The following is a 20,652-nucleotide window of genomic DNA, read 5'->3' on the forward strand; positions in this document are numbered from 1 at the left end:
TTGGAGAAGATTCTTAATTGGTATGAATGTAGCTGTCGCAGGAACTACAGTCATGTTTATATCTTTAATTTAGCATACTTTTTACACAACAAAATCATCGGAAAAAAGTGCTTTTCTTTCATTTGTCTATTGGACCCGCGCCATTTCGTTATTTTTTAAGATAAATTTTTTATTGTGATTTGTGCGATAGCGCCACTCATACTAATTAAGAATCTCCTTGAATTTTTTGTTTCAGATCTGTCTGAACTGTGAAATCACCGGCGCCGTAGAGATAGGTACCTTTTTTTGATACGTCACTTTCATGATAAAAGATAACTTAAAATAAAATATAATAAAATTATTTTCGCAATTCTTTCATATCATTTATAAGTAGTTCAATAAATACTGACAACATGCACTTGATTACACATTGTATTTACTGAGGAAAAAATCCTTAAAGATAGCTTAACTTTTTCGGTCCTCAAAGTAAAATGATCCCTTAATTATCTTTCTAAGCTTATCTCTAGTCCCTGGTTATCTGATAGCGAAAAAGAAATTTAACTGACCTATCTTTCGATTTCAGTTGTAAATCTTCCGTATCTTTAATTAAACTACTCAGTAAGTCCCAACATGATAAAACTAAACCTGGTTCTTTGTGTTAATTAGAGGTGAATTCCGTGAAGTTACAGTAACTTCAGTGATTGTCTAGTTACATCTAAAATCCCAAAAAATCTTATTTCTAGTAGGTATACCATATTCAAATTAAGGTTAATAACAAGCTCACATTTACACCGTTGTGCAAGCGATTGACGTAATAAAGATTTTACTGTTAATGTTACCATAAAGTGTGATAAAAGAAGAAATTAGGAATTTCAGGGTTTCGTGAATACCGTACTTATTCCAGATTTACCGAAGCATATCGTTAAATTATCAATATTTTACGGATTATCGCCAACAGAGTCTCTTAACATGACGCGCTGGACACTCGCCAGGCGAACGTGAAAGGGGGAGAGGTAAAAAGAATTTTTAACAGAGTCCGTACTTCCTTCCGTTTCCGTTCAATTTCCGCGAGGAACCGATTTTGCCGGGGCATAATGCAAATCGATATTGCTGCGGCACTGAGTCACGACGGAGCGGAGACAATTACTCGGGCGAGCTGCGAGGACACGCCGTGTCAAAAATCGAAAACCGATGAAACGTTCCCTTGTATATCTCTTCCCGTGTCCTAAAGACGTTCACGGAAAACTTGATAAAAATCGAAAAGCTCCAGGTTCCGTGAATCTTCGATCCGTACCCGACACCGAAGGGTCGAGAGTTTCTTAGGAAAGTCTTTCCAAAAGTGTGTTAAAGCCATCGATGGAATTCCCGGGACTTTCGCGGAATTAGGATCCGGAGACGAGCTGTGACTCGACGGATAATGGAAAAACTGGTATCAAGAAAACATTAATCATCCACGATATAACAATCGTTTCATGTAAACGTGATAACGCGACGCCCTTCGATGAATCATATTACGTGGACCTTGTGAAAGAAAGAAAAATTGCCCTAATCATAGCGAAAGAAACAGGATTACAAAGAAAACTTGATATCCATCTCTATTCTAAATCCAAATGGGACAGTAATCTACTCGATACAACGATCTAAATATCGCGTGAAAGGAGTGGTTAGTATTTTAGATTTTGTGTATTTACGATTAAAAGTGATTTTTGTTAACGAGTTCTGTCAAAAATGATATACTGCACACAGCTTCTTATGAACTACAGTTGTGTTTATTTTTCATGTATTTGTTATTTTTAAATGACGATGAATTTTGCCAAGCTACCTAACAAATCATTTCAAACTGTAAAAATTGTATATACTATAGATCTAGAAAATGCTTCTTGAGGAATGTCTTTTTGTAAAAACGAAAATATTCAAACTGCATTTAATGATCAATTTCTATGCTTCGATGGGCCTCTTTTAACGCCAACGTGAACATTCCCTGTAAAGCATAAATCAATCATAAAATTGAAGTAACATTGTTACGCGTGTGAATGTACCTATAATATTTAACTTTTCTTATGAGTTTTTAAGAAACTATAACAGACACATAGTGTACACAATCTAATTGGTTAATGACTTGACATAACTGTGAACCTGTAAGTTACTCGAACTGCTAAACATGCTCGACAAGTTTGTCAACTTAATCCCGGAATACCCTATACACAATTATCCTCATTAACACGTCGAGTGTTAAAGTAACACCCAGGAAAAGTCCACGAAGTGAAAGCATTTCTTTTAACCGTATAGTTACTTGTAATTCAAGATTCATCAGAGTAGTTAGTCTTCTAACCTTTCCACAAGACTGCATAAGACTTGTTTCATTCACTATCTCGCCATAAAGACTAGTTTTGAATTACAAACCAAAAATTGTGTCACCTACTGTAAGTGGGTGACGTGGCGAACAAACTGTTAAAGGATCGTTACTTCCTGTTTAACCTGGTAACACTATTACTATAAAATTTAATATCTCTTCAATCTCTTTTCTAGAGAACTAAATTATAGAAATATTATCTCGCCAGATCATCAGTAGTCCTAATAATTCCTAAACATCAACATTATCTCAAAGAAGACTCGCATCATCCGAGAAATTATTCGGTGATGATACATTACAATATTTATCATGATCATGAACATGGAATTATTCGTCGAGTTTACCGACAGAATTGCCAGCGCCACGTGATCTCCCAATTATATCAGCTGGTCCAGTTAGGTTGCCCCGTTTCCCATGTCCAAACTCCCACGTCCCTCGCGAATACCCAACAACGCAAAATCCTCCGATGGAAGCAGGTCAACGACGAAGAACAGTCATTACCGATGCGTCGGTGAACGAGCAACAAACGGAGAATCGGTAGGGGCCTGGATCGGCAGAATCCGACCGAGAACACTCCATGTCGCCCGGAGCTGTCCGATGGCAGCGGAGAAAACCGTTGCAGGGCGGTCAATGATCTAATTTCGATCGTGAACTATCCAGGCGAGCGTGTGTTCGCGGAAGTTCGGCAAGTAGCTTACGAATTCACCCCTCTCCTGTCTAGTAAAGGGAGAAGTCGATACCGGTCGTATTGTCGATAGTTACCGCGAAACGAGCGAAAGGCCGATTGAGTTCTACGCGGAGCCGCCCGAGAGTTAACTGGATTCCATCCACGAAATTGCTATTGCGCGCAACAGTTTAGCAGGCAAATTGGAGCGACGCGTGAAAGATGTGTTTTTCGTCCGAGTTTTTATTCCCCCCCGCGGCGAATAAAATTGGATAATTTCATCCTTCGGCCACTGATCACCGCGTGTCGGTTTTTAAACCGATACACTAGACTAGAAACGTTCATCGTGGAATAATCTTGTTCCAACTACAGACTCCTCTCGATTATCGTCTGACTTGTTCTACACGATTATTGTCAGACGTTATCCCCACCACTGGAGAGGGGGGCGTGGAACCTGTCAAGCGCACACTTTGTTGCCGAGGCTCGGGCTGTGGGCAACAAACGAATTTACGAGAATCTTAAGCATTTCTCCCTATACGATTATTGTCCTGGCGCGGACCCGAGTTCGGGACGATAATCGAAAGGTGTCTGTAGCTGCAAATACTTTTGACAATTGAGAATAATCTTTTCTGATACGATGACCTTGAAATGAATTGAAGACTTCGGTGAAACAAACAGTCATCTCTATTTTTGCCCATTTTTCAGATTAGAATATAGCCTACCGATAAAAGAGCTCTCGTCTGATGCAAGAATCACGTAAATGCTGCCAATAGTAGGGTTACTATAAAGAAATAATGAAGAATTTGATTCAAGAACCGGTCATCTCCAGAAATAACGATTTTTCAGGAACTATAAATTCCCCCAAGAATTGTAAATTCAATTATTATAGGTATTTATAAGTGTTATAACGGTATACCTTATCTTGTTTTTAATCATTTTAACAAATTTATTGTCTAATGCAGATGGCTGATTTTCGTTCCAGAAGTAATGATGTACGTGAATCATCTTTTTAAACTTTATAATGATGTACAAAGAGTAAATTGGTATACAGAAACGTAATAATTTGTAATCTAAATATTATTCGAAATTTATTTGAGCTCTTACTCTACATCTGAAGCATTTGAGAGACTCATCTATGGTTCCTCCTGATTACTATCGTCTCCTACAGTACATTATAATTAGATGAGCTAATAATGACCTTTGTTATTAATTTTCATTCATAAAGTCATAGGTAAAATATACCCATGAATGAGTTCAACCAGTCAATACGGAGCAATAATACACTTCTATATAAATGCATACTGAAACACAATATAAATCAGACCAATTACATACACGTATGAATAAAAAAATCCGCATAACCGACCTACTCGGCACCCAAGCGATCGAAATTAATCGAAATTAACAGCCGAAGCTCTACGAAACAACGTTACCTAACTACCGATCGAATCACTAACAAACCGTAAAGTTATGTCTGACGCCGGTGACGTGGTTTCGAGATATTTTTGAATCGTGCCCTGTCGATGTACCACGTAACAAAGCAAACCAGCAATATTGTCCTGAAATTGTGCGACGCAAAAATTCCTTTTTGAGCCCGGGATTCTGCGAAACTACAGATAGATCGCAAAGCCCGCAAATGGGAAAAGTATCAGAGGCACGCCGGTGACCGAATAAAAGTGCGGCGAATCAATTGTAATTACGCCGACGGGGAACATGCAAGTCTGTCGCGTGAAACAAGCCACGGGGAAACACAGCTGCACGATATTTCTGTTCTAATTACGGAGCGACCACGAGCAATTTAACGAACGTACATCAGAAGAAAAAAAATGGTTGGCCCCGATAAGACATATCTGACCTGAACACCTATACCAGAACAACTCCAGGCCCGATACCGAAATTACCCAGGCTAATGCGATCACGGTGAAAATTGTAATGCACACCGTTCACTGCAAACTATAAATTTTACGATCCTTCTTTGAAAACAACTTTTTTTGGTTTCTGTGGCATCGGCGGTCATAAAATTCTATGCCTGTCAGGTCGGAGGAAACCGTGAGTTCCTGCGAATTTAGTTCGTCAAGAACGATGCTTCGTAGGAGAAATATTTCATAGACTGTTAAGTTATACGGTAATTCGTGATACGTGGACATTAAATCGATTCGCAAGTAATTTATTTTTCTGTATTTCCTGGTACTATTAGAGACTCTAATGTTTGGAAGTATAATTGAGCGATAAAAACTGTGCTGAATTAGTACTAATTAAAGAGCCAGTGAAACATCTGGGACCACTTAATACAAATAAAACATGCTATCGCTGCGATAATGGTACATCACATGTTGACCATAAACTGTTCCGTGAAAAGTTATGTGAATTCGGTTGAAAAAGTTCACTGCACCCAGCATGCTCCAAAGATACACGGGAGAATAGGGTTTCCCATTATCACGTAGCTGTATCGTCACATCATAAAGATTGTACAGAATAAATATGGGGAATAGCCAGAAAGTACGTTTCACAGATTGGTATAACTGTTAGTACAAAAACTAATGTATATAAACAAATATTGCACTAAAACAAATAGATGAATTCACATTGTGATTACTCAATATTACTATTACAATATTACTATTTTAACTTTAAGGACAAATTAAATTCACAGAAACAATGAACAAAATGGATAAAGGATAACTTTTCTATTTAACTTTTTGCATTCTTCTACTTAATATTAATATCCAGGTCCATTTGGACCAATTAACGTATTTCTAAATGCATTTCTAGAACACATTGATCAAGTGTAAAAGGTTCAATAAGACACTTTTCTAAGAAGGCTAACTTACTTCTAAAAGAATTTACTTAAATAAAAATAAATTTAATTATTGCACAGTATGTATCATATGCACTTTTTTCCCCTAAAATTATACCTACATATATGTTCTGAAACGCTGTATATAGATCTAAATCCTGTATATAAAATCTCAGAGAAGCTACGAGACTAGAAATATGCGTCGAATAGAGTAATTTTCTACATTTTGGATCTAGATCGCCTGTTTTGTCAGTCTGTACGCATCGGTTCAACGTCGTCAACATCTGGGAATAAGCGTCTTGCGTACCGAATTCAATTACCAATGACACGAGTGCTCACCGGGAAGACACTGATGACGACAGCATCGAACAACCACACACATCCGGACGGTTTGGTGACAACTATACTAATAAATACGCGGCCCACGAATAACGATCTATACACCTCGTCTCCATACGCTAATAATGAGGAAGCAAATAGGACGGGGGCTCTTATGGATTTTGACACACCGAAGGTCATGGTGTTCCCTTTTTATTTCCTTACTTATATTCTACTTGGCCTTTAATTCTGACTTAATTGTACTCTAAATAATGTAAAATGATATTGATTTGTAAACACGGTAGAAAACGAAAGAACTTTGACATTTAATTCAAACATAACAATTCTATGCCCGACTTTTATTAAATGAAAGCTAAATGTGTATTACGTGGAGAGAGAATTAAACTGCTTAATGAATTACTAATCACGCATCTTTTTTTTCATCAAGGATAATCTACCACACATCTGATGATGTAAAATAGTCAATCACAATCAATGTACACGTACTTTTCAATCGCACGTTAAGACTCAAATGATCAATACGCGTACAGGATCTCAAACTGTACTAGATAAATCCACCCTGTCTTGGGTAAAATTTAATATTAACTTAACGTTAACTTAATCATTTAAGCTTTACATTAACATGACAGAATATTAGTTGCAAAATTCACGCATCCATTTATAAAACCTACAATTAGTAAGCGATTAATATCAATAATAGTGAGCTAATTAAATGAAAATCAAGACTACTGCTGAAATATATCCGAAACTATTATTTCGATTCACACGTGACTACATTCCAAATAAATATTTCCTATATACTTATATCTATCACGAACATTTAAATAAATCGTCAAAAACTACTTCATTTAAAAAATGACTTTTTCAATAAAAATATTATCACTTGAAATTGAAATCCACCGAATAACGCATTTGCAACACTAACGGCCACCATATCAGCTGCCACGTGACAATGACACAAAAATCCACAGTTAGCGCACCGCATTTAAATTAATTCTAATTTTTACCCGCATCGCAGCAAACATATCTGTAGCCGGTAAGCGATTAACCTGTCAACGAATTAACTGTATACCTGCATCACTCCGGAGGGGTCATAACACTGCCCACCACGCGGCCAATAACAAGATCCCTTAAAATTACCAACGCAAGGTCAGAGTTTAAGCGTGAACAGACTGTGTTTCCAAGCTTAACCGATAAAAAGAGCAGAATATGTACTTATATTTACAAACGTTCCGGTCGCTAATTTACATGACATCAGTCGACAGAAAAACAACTATCTGTTCCTTCTTGCTCGCAACCTCGTTTTTTCTTTCCTATCCGTACATCGCGTGTGGCGTTTCTTGAAGAGACAACGCTACACGCGAACCAGGCCACAAAACGTAACGAAAAGAAAAAACGAAAGAGATGAAGGAAATAATCATGAAAACGTGTACCGCGAACGTAACGCGAAACCGTAATTAGTTTCAGAACGACGAGGAGCCGTTAATCGTGGCTGAACGGTTTTTCAAGCCCGCATGATCGAAATGATAACGGAACGTTTTTTCTTTGGCGACACCATGTGAATACGATCGGCCAGAGATCGATGATTTTTCGCACGGCAACACAGGCCCAGCCAGAATTGCACGCGAAACGCGACCCACTTGCTTTCACAGGCTTTTTTCCTCTGTTAAGCAATACGCTCGTGTACGATTCGTCCGCGTGATCGTGGTCAGCGTGTGTGTATTTTCGATGAAAGTGAAAGAATCGGGATCAACGACCCGTTGTTCCACGTTCGGGGAGAAATTCACGAGCGAACCGTTCCCGTTAAAACGTCGTTTAACGGGTCGCGTCAAAACCGGACCCGGGGCGAAGAAAAGGAACACGCGGTTGAATTGCCACAAACGCAGAGAGAAGTTTCACGAGGTGAAAGTCGCCAGGAACACGAGGACGCGGATGTCAGCTGACAGAAACAAAAGGCCGCGAGAAAGAGGGCGAGCAATCGGTCGCCGGCCGAGAACCGATGATACGGAGCAACCGGAGACACAAACCAACGATATGACACTGAGATTATTACGGGCAATGGTACTCGTAAGACTTGATCCCAAGATCAAAGGCTATTTTTTTTTTTTTTAAAGTTCGAAACGATGATATTTGAACACGCTTACCTGTCCAGTAACGCGGTGTCGCAAGCTCCCTCGTTGTCAACGAAATTCCAGCAATCTGCCGGTGTATGACACACGAATGTCACCCGACTTTGACACACGGATATACGCGAAACGACTATGTTTTGCCAGTGCTTCGCGGCATGTTCTTCCGGCACGAGGTCTTCGGCGAAGTCAGACGAACGTTGACATGTGTGGGACAGAGAACACACGGCACCCGCGCACCAACAATTCCGAAATAAATTGTCAGAAGAACAAGACCGAAACTGACGTACCGAGCTACCACCGATCGTCCTAACCACTACAGGCCAAGTGTAGCACCGCACTGACTGCTCTCGCCGTTCACCAAGGCGATAAACAAACGCGTCGCCTCTCCCTCACGAGTCTGCCCTCCTTCTCGCTATCGGTTGTCCTTTTCCCTATCGCGATTTCCCGTCTTTCTTCCACGGACAAACACCGACTACGCTTGAACGAATTGTCTGTTTCTGTCTTGCGGACGCGCTCGTGGTGTCGTGTCATCTCACTCTCGTTGCCCCCTCTCCGTGCCACTGGCCTAACCTTATCCTTGTTACTCGCCCTCTCTCTCTCTCTCTGTTTCCTTCTTTTACTGATTCTCCCTGCAGTGCTGCCACCAACCAACTTCCCCCACTATCGTTTAGCAGACTGCTCGCAACCCTGTCACCTGGCGTTCTCGATTTTCTGACATTTCACAGACACCTTGTTCAAACTAAACAATAACTCGTCTTCGGAACTGTTCTCGCTGTCGTGGAAACCGAATGTCACTCGCGGAAAATCAAACTGAGACGTGTTTACCCTTAGTTTACGAAGCGACAACGCAGCGTGCGACATGTTTTGACTCACTGACGTTCCGTACTGCTTTGCGGTACTCCATTCGAGTCGCTAGCGCTACCTTCTGTCAACGAGCGGAAACATCGTGTTTTTCTCACATACAGTTATGTTGCACTTTTTAAAATAATAACCGTTGATGTTTATTGGAAACACTAATGTTTAATATGCATTAAAGAAAAGATTTAATATTATTTGAAATACTGAATGAAGATTTGTACCAACTTTCGATGTTATGTACTTCTTACATTATCCGAAAGAATGTTGTTCAATAATGTAATTGCGTTATTTGAAATATAAAAGTTAGATCAAACTGATGTCTCGATGCTATGTACAATTTTTATCTATAAATCTAGTTTCGATTATTTCACAGTTACTGTCTGCAAATAAATGAAACTTCTGAAGATAAATGGAACAGAGACATAGATGTCTGTAGTGTCGAAACTGAAACGATGTAACTCTCTATTCGGCCGCCGCTGTTGATAGTCACGTAGCGGTAGTATCTCTCTTCCATTTTGGTTTATGCCTTTTCCGGTACACTAGCCATCATGGTTCGTAGATTTTAATATTTTTTAGTAATAATCAACAAAAATCTTAGCAATCCATTGTTAAATATAAAAACTAATAACTTAGCAATATTTCGATAAATATACTGAATACCAAAATGGGAATATTACCTATTTAAAAGTGATATAATTGTTAACTGAATGTAGTTTTACTAGTTGAGGTTATGTGCAAGTGTTGCCAGTGTTTCTTAATTTTTTCGTGCATATGGATGAGTGAAAAATACGATTAATGCGAAATGAAATTTGTGAGTATAGAGAAAAAATGATTTATGATTACAGAGTCGCGTTAGGACAAAGACGGTCAAGAAGGCCGCGAAACTCATCATCGAGAAATACTATACTCGATTGACTATGGATTTCCATACAAATAAGAGGATATGCGAAGAAATTGCTATTATTCCTAGCAAATCTCTACGCAACAAAATTGCTGGGTACGTATTCTTTAAAAATACATGCTAATTTAATATACAAATGCTTTGTTTTTATACTTGTTTGAAGGGATAGGACAAAGTTGTAAAATTTACAGTACAAACAACTTGTTTCACGCCTTGAAACAAAATTCTTAAATTGAACATCTTAACTTTGATAAATTTACCATTAATTTAACAATAAAAATTGGTTCTTAAAATGGGCTCTTAATTATGACTTTCTTAGTTTAACTTAAAAGTTGTTTAGTTTCATCACTATTTACTTGTATGACTTGAATAATTAATTTACAACTTGTCATATCTTTTCCAACAAAAATATATAATATACATACTAAAAAAAATTAATCATTTAAATACTATTTACTTATTCAACAGATTTGTTACACATTTGATGAAACGTCTAAGGCATAGCCAAGTTCGTGGCATCTCCATCAAACTGCAGGAAGAAGAGAGGGAACGTAGAGACAACTATGTTCCTGAAGTCTCTGCCCTGGAGCATGATATCATTGAAGTTGACCCAGAAACTAAGGAAATGTTACAGATGCTTGGATTCAACAATATTCCTGGACTCCAACTCACACAATCTCAATTACCACCATATAGCAGACGTTCTTAAATTTTCTTTGTATTAAATAAGTTTGTTAGTGTTGCACTTTTTAATAAAATTGCAAGCTGACATTCTGAAGGAATCATGTTTTGTAACCATTTTTATCATGCTACAATGATTTTTACACCATTGTATCATTCCTTGATATATAGTACCTTTTTTTACAGTATCAAAACAATTCAAAACAGCGTATGTTTATAATAAATTGTTTATATATTCAGACTCTAATATTTTCGAGCATACTATTGGAAAATTTTACGGGCGTTATAAAGATAGGTTAAAATCAATATACGCATGCGTGAAAGTCAGCCATCTAATCGAAACGAAAAATTGACTTTCATTTTACGCAATACCTTTAGTTTATTTCAATAGCAAGTGATTCGTATCGAAATATTGTTAACTATTTTAGCTTCCACAGTACAGTGTGCGTGTATTGTGTTAACTTTGAGCTCTATACAAATTTGTAGTATGAAACTGCTAAGTAGGTTTGATTAGACCTTGCTCCAATATGGGCTACTATTTCCAACACTCCTCAATTACAGGCGGATACTATTTTTTCGTCTAACAAATTCCGCGATTGTATTTTCCTTTTTGCATTTCTTTCGAGGGAATTAGCCCCTGGTTTCTTCGCTCGAAACGTCAGAGCGTCGCAATATTATTCCTCACAAATATCGAATTTATCGTCGATACACTTTCTAGCGGCTCAAATGTCGAGAAGGCACACGACACCGTGTCGAATAGATTTTGCAACCTGAAATATTTTGCAAGAGACAATGTTCGATACGCCCGTGTGTGCATTATTGGTGAAACGCGTCGCCCTTCCGTGGCGCCCACACGATTGGGTCGGACCTGGCTACTTGTTCAGAGGCTGCGCGACCTAGCACGATCCACGGCCTAGTACAACCTGAACGACGGAGCGAGGATTGGACGAAAGAGGTAGAGAAACGGAGAGAGTAGCTGTAATCGCACGCCTGCGAATGTTGGAACTCTCGGGAGCAGGGAGGAGAGACTGTACAACCGGCGAGTCAGTCGACTATTAGTGGTCTGTGACTCTGGAGGTAGCCCGACCACCGCAGAACCGAGCCCGACGCAGCTCGGTTGCGTTCGGTCGGTAGTCGGGGCCAGTCGGGCGCTCCACTGCTCTTTTCGGTCTGCTCGTTTTCCTCAGTCCGTCGTCGTTGCGCATCGAGATCAGTTGCATCCTTTCTTTTTCGTTAAAGGGACCGAATAGTACCCTTTCCGCGCTATGTGACGGATATTACGGGGCGCCGAGCGTACCCCGACTTTTCTGTATCATTCCCACCCTGTCCTCTGTCTGCCACTACTCTCCTTTGCCTACAACGAGAGAGAACGAGAGAAAGAGAGAGATAAAGAGAGAGTGAGTGAGTGAGAGGGAGTAAGAACACACGTTGTAAACGCAGGCACGTACATACGCAGGCACTCGCCGACGAAGGGGCCACGAGGGCCCCGTGGAATTGTGCCTAGGAAAACATGGAGTGTCCACATCTTGCTCAAAGCGTCCAATTCGGCGGTAACGACGTAGAAGCAAGCTGTACGAAGGATCTACCGTTCGTCTGTGCAGGTAGGACCCTGATACAAAAGCCCCCAAGAACCCACTATCCTTCCAGCAGCGTTTGAAAGAGGTGTTTGTATCTGAAGGCCTGAACCCTGCACCTCTTTCTCTCTGTGTTCCACACGGACTATCCCCGATCCTTTCTTTCGCAGGTTCACTACTATTATGCACGTCGTTCTTGCTCCGTTCGATCTCAATCTTTCCTTCGCCTCCTATTGTCTCCCCATTTTCTTTATTCTCATTTCTTTTACGTTCTTTATCCGTTCTCGGTCTCGGTTCCTCTCGTTGCTCTTTCCCTACCTCTTTCTCTCTTTACCTCTCGTGACCGAGGCCCCGGCCGTTCCTCTCGCGGCCTTGAGCCGTTGTACCCGACAAGACGTAGCGAAACCATTTCTATTTTCCTTCTAAAAAGAACTAATGCATGTGTCTGATAAAACAAACCCAACCGATACTATACTTCCTGCTCCTTTTACTTTGTCCTCCGCTGACTAGATACACTCTATTGACAATACTTCGTCATGGACGCACGACCGTACGTACCCGTTCGTATGTATCGCGGATCGAACTCATCATGCTCATCATACGTGTCTCTCTTTGCGATATATACGCGAGTGTGTATATACGTTTGCCGACGTGCATGTGTGTAAGTACTAGACAAGCGTCGTATGCACGTGTGTGCGTGCTGTACGTTCGTGCACACGGGTGTAGATGTGAAAAGTCCACTCCTTAACACATACGTATATCTCTCTGTGCAATATAAGTTCGTGTCTGTGTACTCCGTTCATGGGTGTTCCTCTACGGACCGAACAAGAGCCGTCGTGGACGTGCGCGTGTGCATCGTCCTGCTGGGAGTTCTCAGTATGCGGCGCGGTCGTCATTGGAAAATCAATACCAGACGGCACTAATCAGCTGGCCTGAGATCTGTCATTAGAACTCGCCAGATAAACGTGCTCATCGTTCCCGATTCATTCAAGTTTTCTCATTTTTTCTTGATTTTATCCACTTTCGTCCGCCCAACATAACATATCGCCTCGAGATTTCTCGAGAGACAGAGAGAAGCATCGTCCGACAGACGCGGTTCGAAAAATCAATGAGAGAACGTCAGCCTCGTAGGTAGTTTTTCCCTTATTCCGAACGCTGCTTTCTCCTCCTCCGCGAATCGTCTTTGTCCTTTCTCTTTGCCCGACCTCTAGTACTATATTTACCCGAAATATGCGCAATACTTTTATTGCTCCCTTTTAAACCCCTCCGTTTTCTCCTCGTCTCTGCCTGCCACCAAGATTGCATTGGCCAAATTCGTAAACCGAACGTTTAAAAATTCAACCGTTCGTTTCGTTCAGTTTCATGATTGATAACCCGCGGACGACTGCCAACGTCTTTTCCTTTTTACCGATCTCTTATTATGGCAGAGCCGCGAGAAAGAAGCGTTTTACAATCGACAACGATCGCGGACGGGTTTCGTGAAAACTGGTGATTCGAGTCATTTAATCGTAACAAGTTCCCCGAAGAGTCCGATCGAGTTACGTAAATAAGAAACGTGCAGGATCCTTTCGCAGTTGATTCTTCAACGTGTCGGCCCTTCGTAATATCGGAGCCCAACGCGTTTCGCAGATACGTGTCCATTTAACTCAACGTGTCGGTGAGGGGAGTGAAAGAGAAAAGGGTTTAAAGGTGGGGGACAGTTAGGGGGGAGCCAGACAAATAGTCGAGGAGAGAGTCGTAGAACATTTCCAGAGGTGTATATACTATCGGCGATGAGTCAGACGGGAAGATTTTTTTTGCAGACGTACGATTGCTCAACTCGTTTGCGAGTTGCCGCCCCGCGGTTTCCCTGGTTTCTCGTGTCGGATGGGCCATAGGCTAGATACGCACGATTTTGGTTGTCGCAGGTCACTATTCCCACGAGATCGTTCACGCTCGACGAATCGCAACGTATCCAGGTTGGCAAGATCAATTTAAATATCCCCTTGATCTCTCTCGGCGAGAGCTGTGCGATGCTGGGTAAGAATTACCAAGCTGCTGGTACGAGAGTAGCGCAGTAGAAAAATCGTCCCTCGTGGGCTCTAAAAGAACCCCATGTTCCACACCTTTCCCCCTCCCTCTCCCCACACCCCTCTTCTGCCTCTTTTCCTGCGCTGCAAGCTGGTTCGGGTACGACGTTGCAAAATCGATAACGGCGTCGTTGCTAATCGGATGCCTCGATACGAGTTGCCCCTGGCCTCGGACGACGAATTTTTCATCCGTTCTTTTTCGCAACGAGCCCACGGACATCCCTCACTGCTGGTGTCCTCCCCATGGCCACCATATCCTCCCCGTGTCACGCTAGTTCGCTACGTGTGGCAATGAACGATATTCTGCGACGCAAAAGCCCAGTAGGCGTGGCGAATCGAATCGTTCCCCTCCGTTACCAAGGCGAAAAGGGACGGGAAAAGATGACCAAAGGAGACGAACAGAGACAAGCGCGTGTACTCGTCGATCACTCGTAAATTCTCCTTTGCTTTCACACGGATTTAACGGATGCATCGGCAATAATCTCGATCAACGATCGGGTTCTTCCAGAGAATGCAAATATTCGAGACCTCCTTCGTACCTGCACGCATGTCAACGATTTATCGTGCGGCCGCGTAACGGAGCAGCAGGACCGATCTGGTCTTCCAAGAATACATCGAGACGCATCGTTTTCACGTTACGGTCCAAATTATCGATGTTTTTTCGTGTATTCCCGGCCTAAATATAGCTTTTGATCCTTACTAAATTCTAATACTGTACTGTATGTGTGTGGGTATTTCATGGGAAATAGAATTGTAAACTGCACCGTTTCTTAACGGCTCGCGATCGGAAAATAAACGCGTATCCACCTCGAAACGAGCTTCTAGCAGGATCGGATTACAGACCGCGCGAACCGACGTCTCAATTTTCATCTAGTCGCGCCTTTTTTCTGAAGAAATTTCGCGAGTTATTAATAATTCTCGTAGTATTCAAAACGACTTCTACGAAAATCTACTGATAAACGTCTTGTTTATTGAATTTGACTGGAATAAGATCAATTTATTTAGGGGGACTACGAATCCCAACGATTAAAACGCAGAGGTCAGTTAAAAGAGCAAAAAGAAACTGGCATGCAAAATCTCAAACTCGATAGAACTGCGAGACATTGCGCGATCGATCGACTGCGAAGGGGGTGTGTCGAACAGCCTTCCATCCATTCACCCTGGTTTTACGCGTTCTCCCGAGAATTACGTAAGCCGAGACGAGCCAAAAAGATGGTGCACCAACGTGGAACTTATATATATATATTTCGTAACAAGCGAACATCTTTCGAGTCGTACTAGGCGATCAAAGAGGAATCGAGTACCTAATTGTATCTTTCGTTACACGAATTTACTAACTGTTTCACAGTTAGACAAAATTCTACCATTTAAACAACTCCTAGAACGAACATGCATGGGATATATGTATTCATTAAAGTCTTTAAAGCCCTAATGTCTTATGGATAAGGGTGGTATTGCCAATTTTTCCTACTTTACTCCATGTAAGGAATATGTAATAGCTTGGATGCAGTTTAATTCCTTCGAGATTCTGATGTATATCCTTTTTGACCTTGGAGGACTCGTCCGATTCCGTTCACCGATGTTTTTCTGTTATTAAAGCAAATTCATTGTTGTTTACAGTATGCGGAACCGAGAAGAGTACTTGGTTGTGCCTCTACTGCGGAGCGGTCCACTGCGGACGATACGTGTCCGGCCACGCGTTGCAGCATCACGAGCAGAATAGTCAACACTGTGTTTGCATCGACTGCGAGAATCTAGCAGTATTCTGGTCAGTGCTTCTTTTCAGACTGATACTCCGCTTTTTAAAAGGAAAACAAAAAAAAAATGGACAGGAATTTTGAAAGAAATATTTGATTTTCAGTTACATGTGCGACGAGTACGTCGTGAACGACACGACGAATGGCCAGATCGAGAAGATCCGTCGCATCACCTTCCGGAAGGATGAACACAAGGAAAACGAGGAGAACTGGAACACGTCACCGCCTACGACGCCGTCCTCGAGGAGAGAGAACAGCGACAACGACACCGATGCGGACGCTCTATGGAAAGCGGAAGTGGTCGTGCGGAACCTTCGACCGAGAACGGCGCGGAAGAGGCTACACTCGTTGGACGGCACGAGTGGGGACAATCGGCCGGCGACCAAACGTAGAAGCTCCAAGATAACCAAAGAGAAGAAGGTCGTCGGCCTAAGGAATCTCGGGAACACGTGTTTCATGAACGTCGTGTTGCAGTCGTTCAACAACATCAGTCACTTCTGCGAGTATCTCACGCAGATGCCGTGTCTCGAGGGTATACCGTTCGACGAGTCGCCGACGCACAGGGGGCGAATTGTCACGCCTGGTCGGGCGAAAGAGCTAAGCATGAGCGACGCCCTTCTGGCCGAGGAGCTCAGGAAGGTTCTGCTTGGCCTGAATTTGGGCGGTTCGAACGGCCAGGCGATCTCGCCGGAATGTCTTTTCCTCGTAATATGGAAAGTCGTGCCGCGATTTCGTGGTTACCAACAGCAAGACGCCCATGAGTTTCTCACCTATATGCTGGACAGACTGCACACGGAACTGTTGCAATTGCTGCCCCGACTGGGACACGAGCCACTCGGTCTACGTGGCAAGCAAAGCATCGTCACAGCTGTGTTCGGGGGCACTCTTCTTAGCGTGGTAAGTCCACCGTAAGTTTCTTCAGGGGAAACATCGATGTGTGTTGATGTAATATATTAACCGGTTATACGTTTCGTTGATTCTGACGCGGAATGACGGGGGCAAAAAAAAAAAAAGAGTGTTTTTTTTCTGAGTGGACATTCTGTTGGAAAGTCATTTTATTCATTTTCTTCTTGGGAGAAGCGCGGACGAATTATGGATCGCGTTTCCTCGCGCAGGTCCATTGCATGAACTGCCGTACAGATTCCAAGACGCACGAGCCCTTCCAGGATCTCTCATTGGATATACCGGACAGACTGCAAAGACGAACGAAAGAACAGGAAGAGGTCTGTAGTCTCACCTACAGCCTGACGAGATTTTTCAAAGTCGAGGAGTTGGCTGATAGCGAACTCTACTTCTGCGACAATTGCATGGGAAAGCAAAGGTCCACCAAGAGGTTCTGGATACACAGGCTGCCTAATGTTAGCATCGATCACAATTTCTTCGAAATCATTGGATAATATTTGCTAGCACTGTTCAATTTCTGACTAACCCGGAACACTTTTCGGTTTCAGGTGTTGTGCCTTCACATTAAAAGATTTAGGTGGTGCAATTCTTATCGTTCGAAGGTGGATACGCAAGTGGATTTCCCCATGAAATCGCTCGACATGTCTGCATTTACGGTACGCGGCGTCAGTGGGACGAAGTTGGGCGGGTCGAATAGTCACCTGTACGACTTGGCTGCCGTTATCGTGCACCATGGTTCAGGGTATGTCTTATCATATTTACCCTCGACTGGTGGAGTGAAAATCTAAACGCTTCACATTCATCTTTTTCAACATACATTTAAATTACAGTAATTTTGCAGTATGTACAGTTGCATTTCTAATTAGTACAGCGTATCATCCTACCAGTTGAGGTGTGGGTAGTTTATTAAATATCATAAAAGTATGAAGAATTAATATAAAGTTTAAACGCTACTCTGACATCCGAAATTATTTATTTTAGTGCCGGAACTGGACACTACACTGCCTTCGCCGTTCACGACGGACAATGGTTTCACTTTAACGATAGCTCAGTACGACCAGCGACCACGGACGCAGTCGCCAAATGTAAACCTTATATTCTGTTCTACGTGCGGAAAGAGTTCTCCATTCCACCCCCTTTGTGACGTCGTTTCCCCGGCCAATCCCGTCCCGACGGCGCGAGCTTCGACGACGACGACGACGACGACGACGACCAAACGAATAAGAAGTAAGCGAAATTCGACTGCGAAGCTGAGGCGGTGCATACACAGTAAACGGCCAAAAACAGAAGAATCACAAGACTCACGCTGTTTCAAGGTTTCTAAAAGAGGAACGGGGAGATCTTCGCCCACTTTCCTACCCCTCCCGCAAAAAAGAATCATCGTTTAGCATGGTTAAGTAGTTTACTCTCATACAGAAGTTCTATCGCGTACCCAATTGAGCCATAAAGCATGAATTTCGCCAATCAGTTCTCTGTCGGAGGTTCAATTTCGACATCGCTCGACATCGTAGAGCAACTTGCCACATACGTGTGAAAGCCATTGGCACGATGCACGAGCGTGACAGCCGAAAACCGATCCGAGTCCACTTCTCCCCCGTCCCCTCCCACCCCCGTCGTTCGAAGCGAAACAAAGCCTTTATTGTCCGCGAATGGGCGACTAGTAATTTCATTTAATATTCCATCCTATTGATTTTACACCCCCGTAACTTACGAGAGCTTACCCGGTCTCCTGGTAAATTCGAATGCAGCCCCTTCCATGGTAGGCAAAAACACAATTAGCTCGTGATGAATACCGATCGACCGTTTCCGTGAACATGTAGGGGCATAAACCACGGGGCCGAGCTTCCTTTCCTTTTTTAGAAACGGAGGAGAGAAGAAAAGAAAAATGAGTAACTCGAGGCGTATCGCGGAAACGCGTTGCCTTTAGCGTTGGATTTTCTTTGTGCTCCTTTTCGCCGGTGGTCGTTGACCACCTACTCCCTTCGGCGAATCGATTGAACCTCCTCCCGGCCGTGTAGCGGAATAACTCGTAACGCGTAACCTCGTCTAGTTTTAACGCGAAAACGACTGGTCTTCTCGGTAGATAGATTTTTTCTAGGCTTAGCGCGGCATCGTTGTTTCGAGGGAGCTGATGAACGAAAAGATACCATGTATGTAGAGCCAGCCCGATTCTGTTTGTTCCGAAAGAGAACGAAAGAAACAATGCGGAAATGTGTGACCCTCATCGTAAAACTTGGGATACTTAAACAAGAAAGAGAGGAAATAGTACCGAGATGTATTACACCTATCACGGAAATCCACGTCTCACATTAACGCAGGATCATTTACATGGTGTGTGTGTGTGTGTGTGTGTGTGTGTCGGCAATATACACGTATGCATGCATGTAATATGTATAGAAACACGTTCTCTCTTTTTCCGCTCCCCCCTCCCTTCCCTTCCCCTGCCCACGATCCCTCACTTAACCCACGGTTCTCGAAGGCTCGACGACTCTTATGTGATTATTTAAAGACTTATTTTTTCTATAATGGTAAACGATAATAACGACGATAAGTTAACAAAGCGTAGCGAAGAAACGTTTTATTAAGGCGATAAACACTCGATAATGCGCATCTTCGGCAAAAGACTCACTCGTATGACGAATAAGACAAAAAAAAAATGATGGAAGTAAGCGTGTAACACTATTATTGAGAATAAGTGAGAATATGTACGAACGACGTATAAATAAAGAACACGAACGACGACATACGGTTTATTCATCGCAACTATGATATTCTTGGTCCTTTAACGCGGACCTATGATTTCGTTACAAAAGAGAGAAACGTGTTACCTTAACAGAATAATTAAACTAAAATCCATAATTTTACAAATATACACTTTCGAGTAGTCTTCTTGGTAACATAACTAAATTCGAAGTTCGATTTTGCCTAGTTATCTACAGAAAATAAAACAATCTCGACATCGCCGATCGAGCGTTTATACAAAATTATCATCCCTTCCTTATTCTCGATGAAAAACGAGATTTCCTTTTTATCGACAGCGAGCTAGTCGCGCGACTTATCCGCGATCGGTTCTTGGGAATGGGTATGATCATCCGGTAAAATCGCAAGCAAAGACATCCTCTATTCGCGTTCTTCTTTCTCGTGCTGCTTTCGAGCTTTTGTTTTTTAATCTGTTCCTTGGGAACATTTTCGTCAGACACTTTAGCCATCACAGCCAAAGTGCTACCTCGAAACCTCACTTTATTTCTCTTTCTCCCCGAAGAAACATCCTTTCTCGGTTCTTCTTCCGGAAGTAACTCTCTCCCGGACGTATCCGGTGTCGTCTGCGAGCTCTTAACGAAGAACACAGAATAAGGATCTCTAAGAGTCTTCTCCTCCGTTTTCTTCGGCGTTTCCACAATCTGATGTTCGTCTTTGCGACTGGAATTGGGATTCTTGATCTTCTGAACCCATAAATCCTGGTGATCAGATCGTCTACTGGAATCAACACTCGGTAACGTATCTTTGGGACTTTTACTTTTGCTACAGGGAGACTTTTCAGTAATCGTCGACGATTTTTCGTCCGGCGATTCTTTGTTGATCCTTGGTTTTTCTAACAAATTCTGATACATTTTAAATTCCTTTAACAAAGACGATTCCGAACAGCTA

At 42.1% G+C, this 20,652-nt stretch overlaps 2 protein-coding genes across 2 annotated transcripts; both read left to right on the forward strand.

The window, feature by feature from the left end:
• The first annotated feature begins 9,595 nt into the window (after positions 1-9,595).
• On the forward strand, positions 9,596-10,802 carry LOC107195212 (40S ribosomal protein S17). Its single transcript, XM_015585016.1, has 3 exons — positions 9,596-9,670; positions 9,965-10,116; positions 10,489-10,802. Exons 1-3 carry the CDS (start codon positions 9,668-9,670, stop codon positions 10,727-10,729), a joined length of 396 nt encoding a protein of 131 aa, XP_015440502.1. The 5' UTR covers positions 9,596-9,667; the 3' UTR covers positions 10,730-10,802.
• A 1,365-nt stretch (positions 10,803-12,167) lies between these two features.
• On the forward strand, positions 12,168-19,741 carry LOC107195127 (ubiquitin carboxyl-terminal hydrolase 3-like). Its single transcript, XM_015584912.1, has 6 exons — positions 12,168-12,302; positions 15,965-16,112; positions 16,206-16,998; positions 17,217-17,459; positions 17,553-17,746; positions 17,986-19,741. Exons 1-6 carry the CDS (start codon positions 12,212-12,214, stop codon positions 18,146-18,148), a joined length of 1,632 nt encoding a protein of 543 aa, XP_015440398.1. The 5' UTR covers positions 12,168-12,211; the 3' UTR covers positions 18,149-19,741.
• Positions 19,742-20,652: the final 911 nt, after the last annotated feature.

Source organism: Dufourea novaeangliae, unplaced genomic scaffold, assembly GCF_001272555.1.
Source record: "Dufourea novaeangliae isolate 0120121106 unplaced genomic scaffold, ASM127255v1 scaffold18, whole genome shotgun sequence".
NCBI lineage: Eukaryota > Metazoa > Arthropoda > Insecta > Hymenoptera > Halictidae > Dufourea > Dufourea novaeangliae.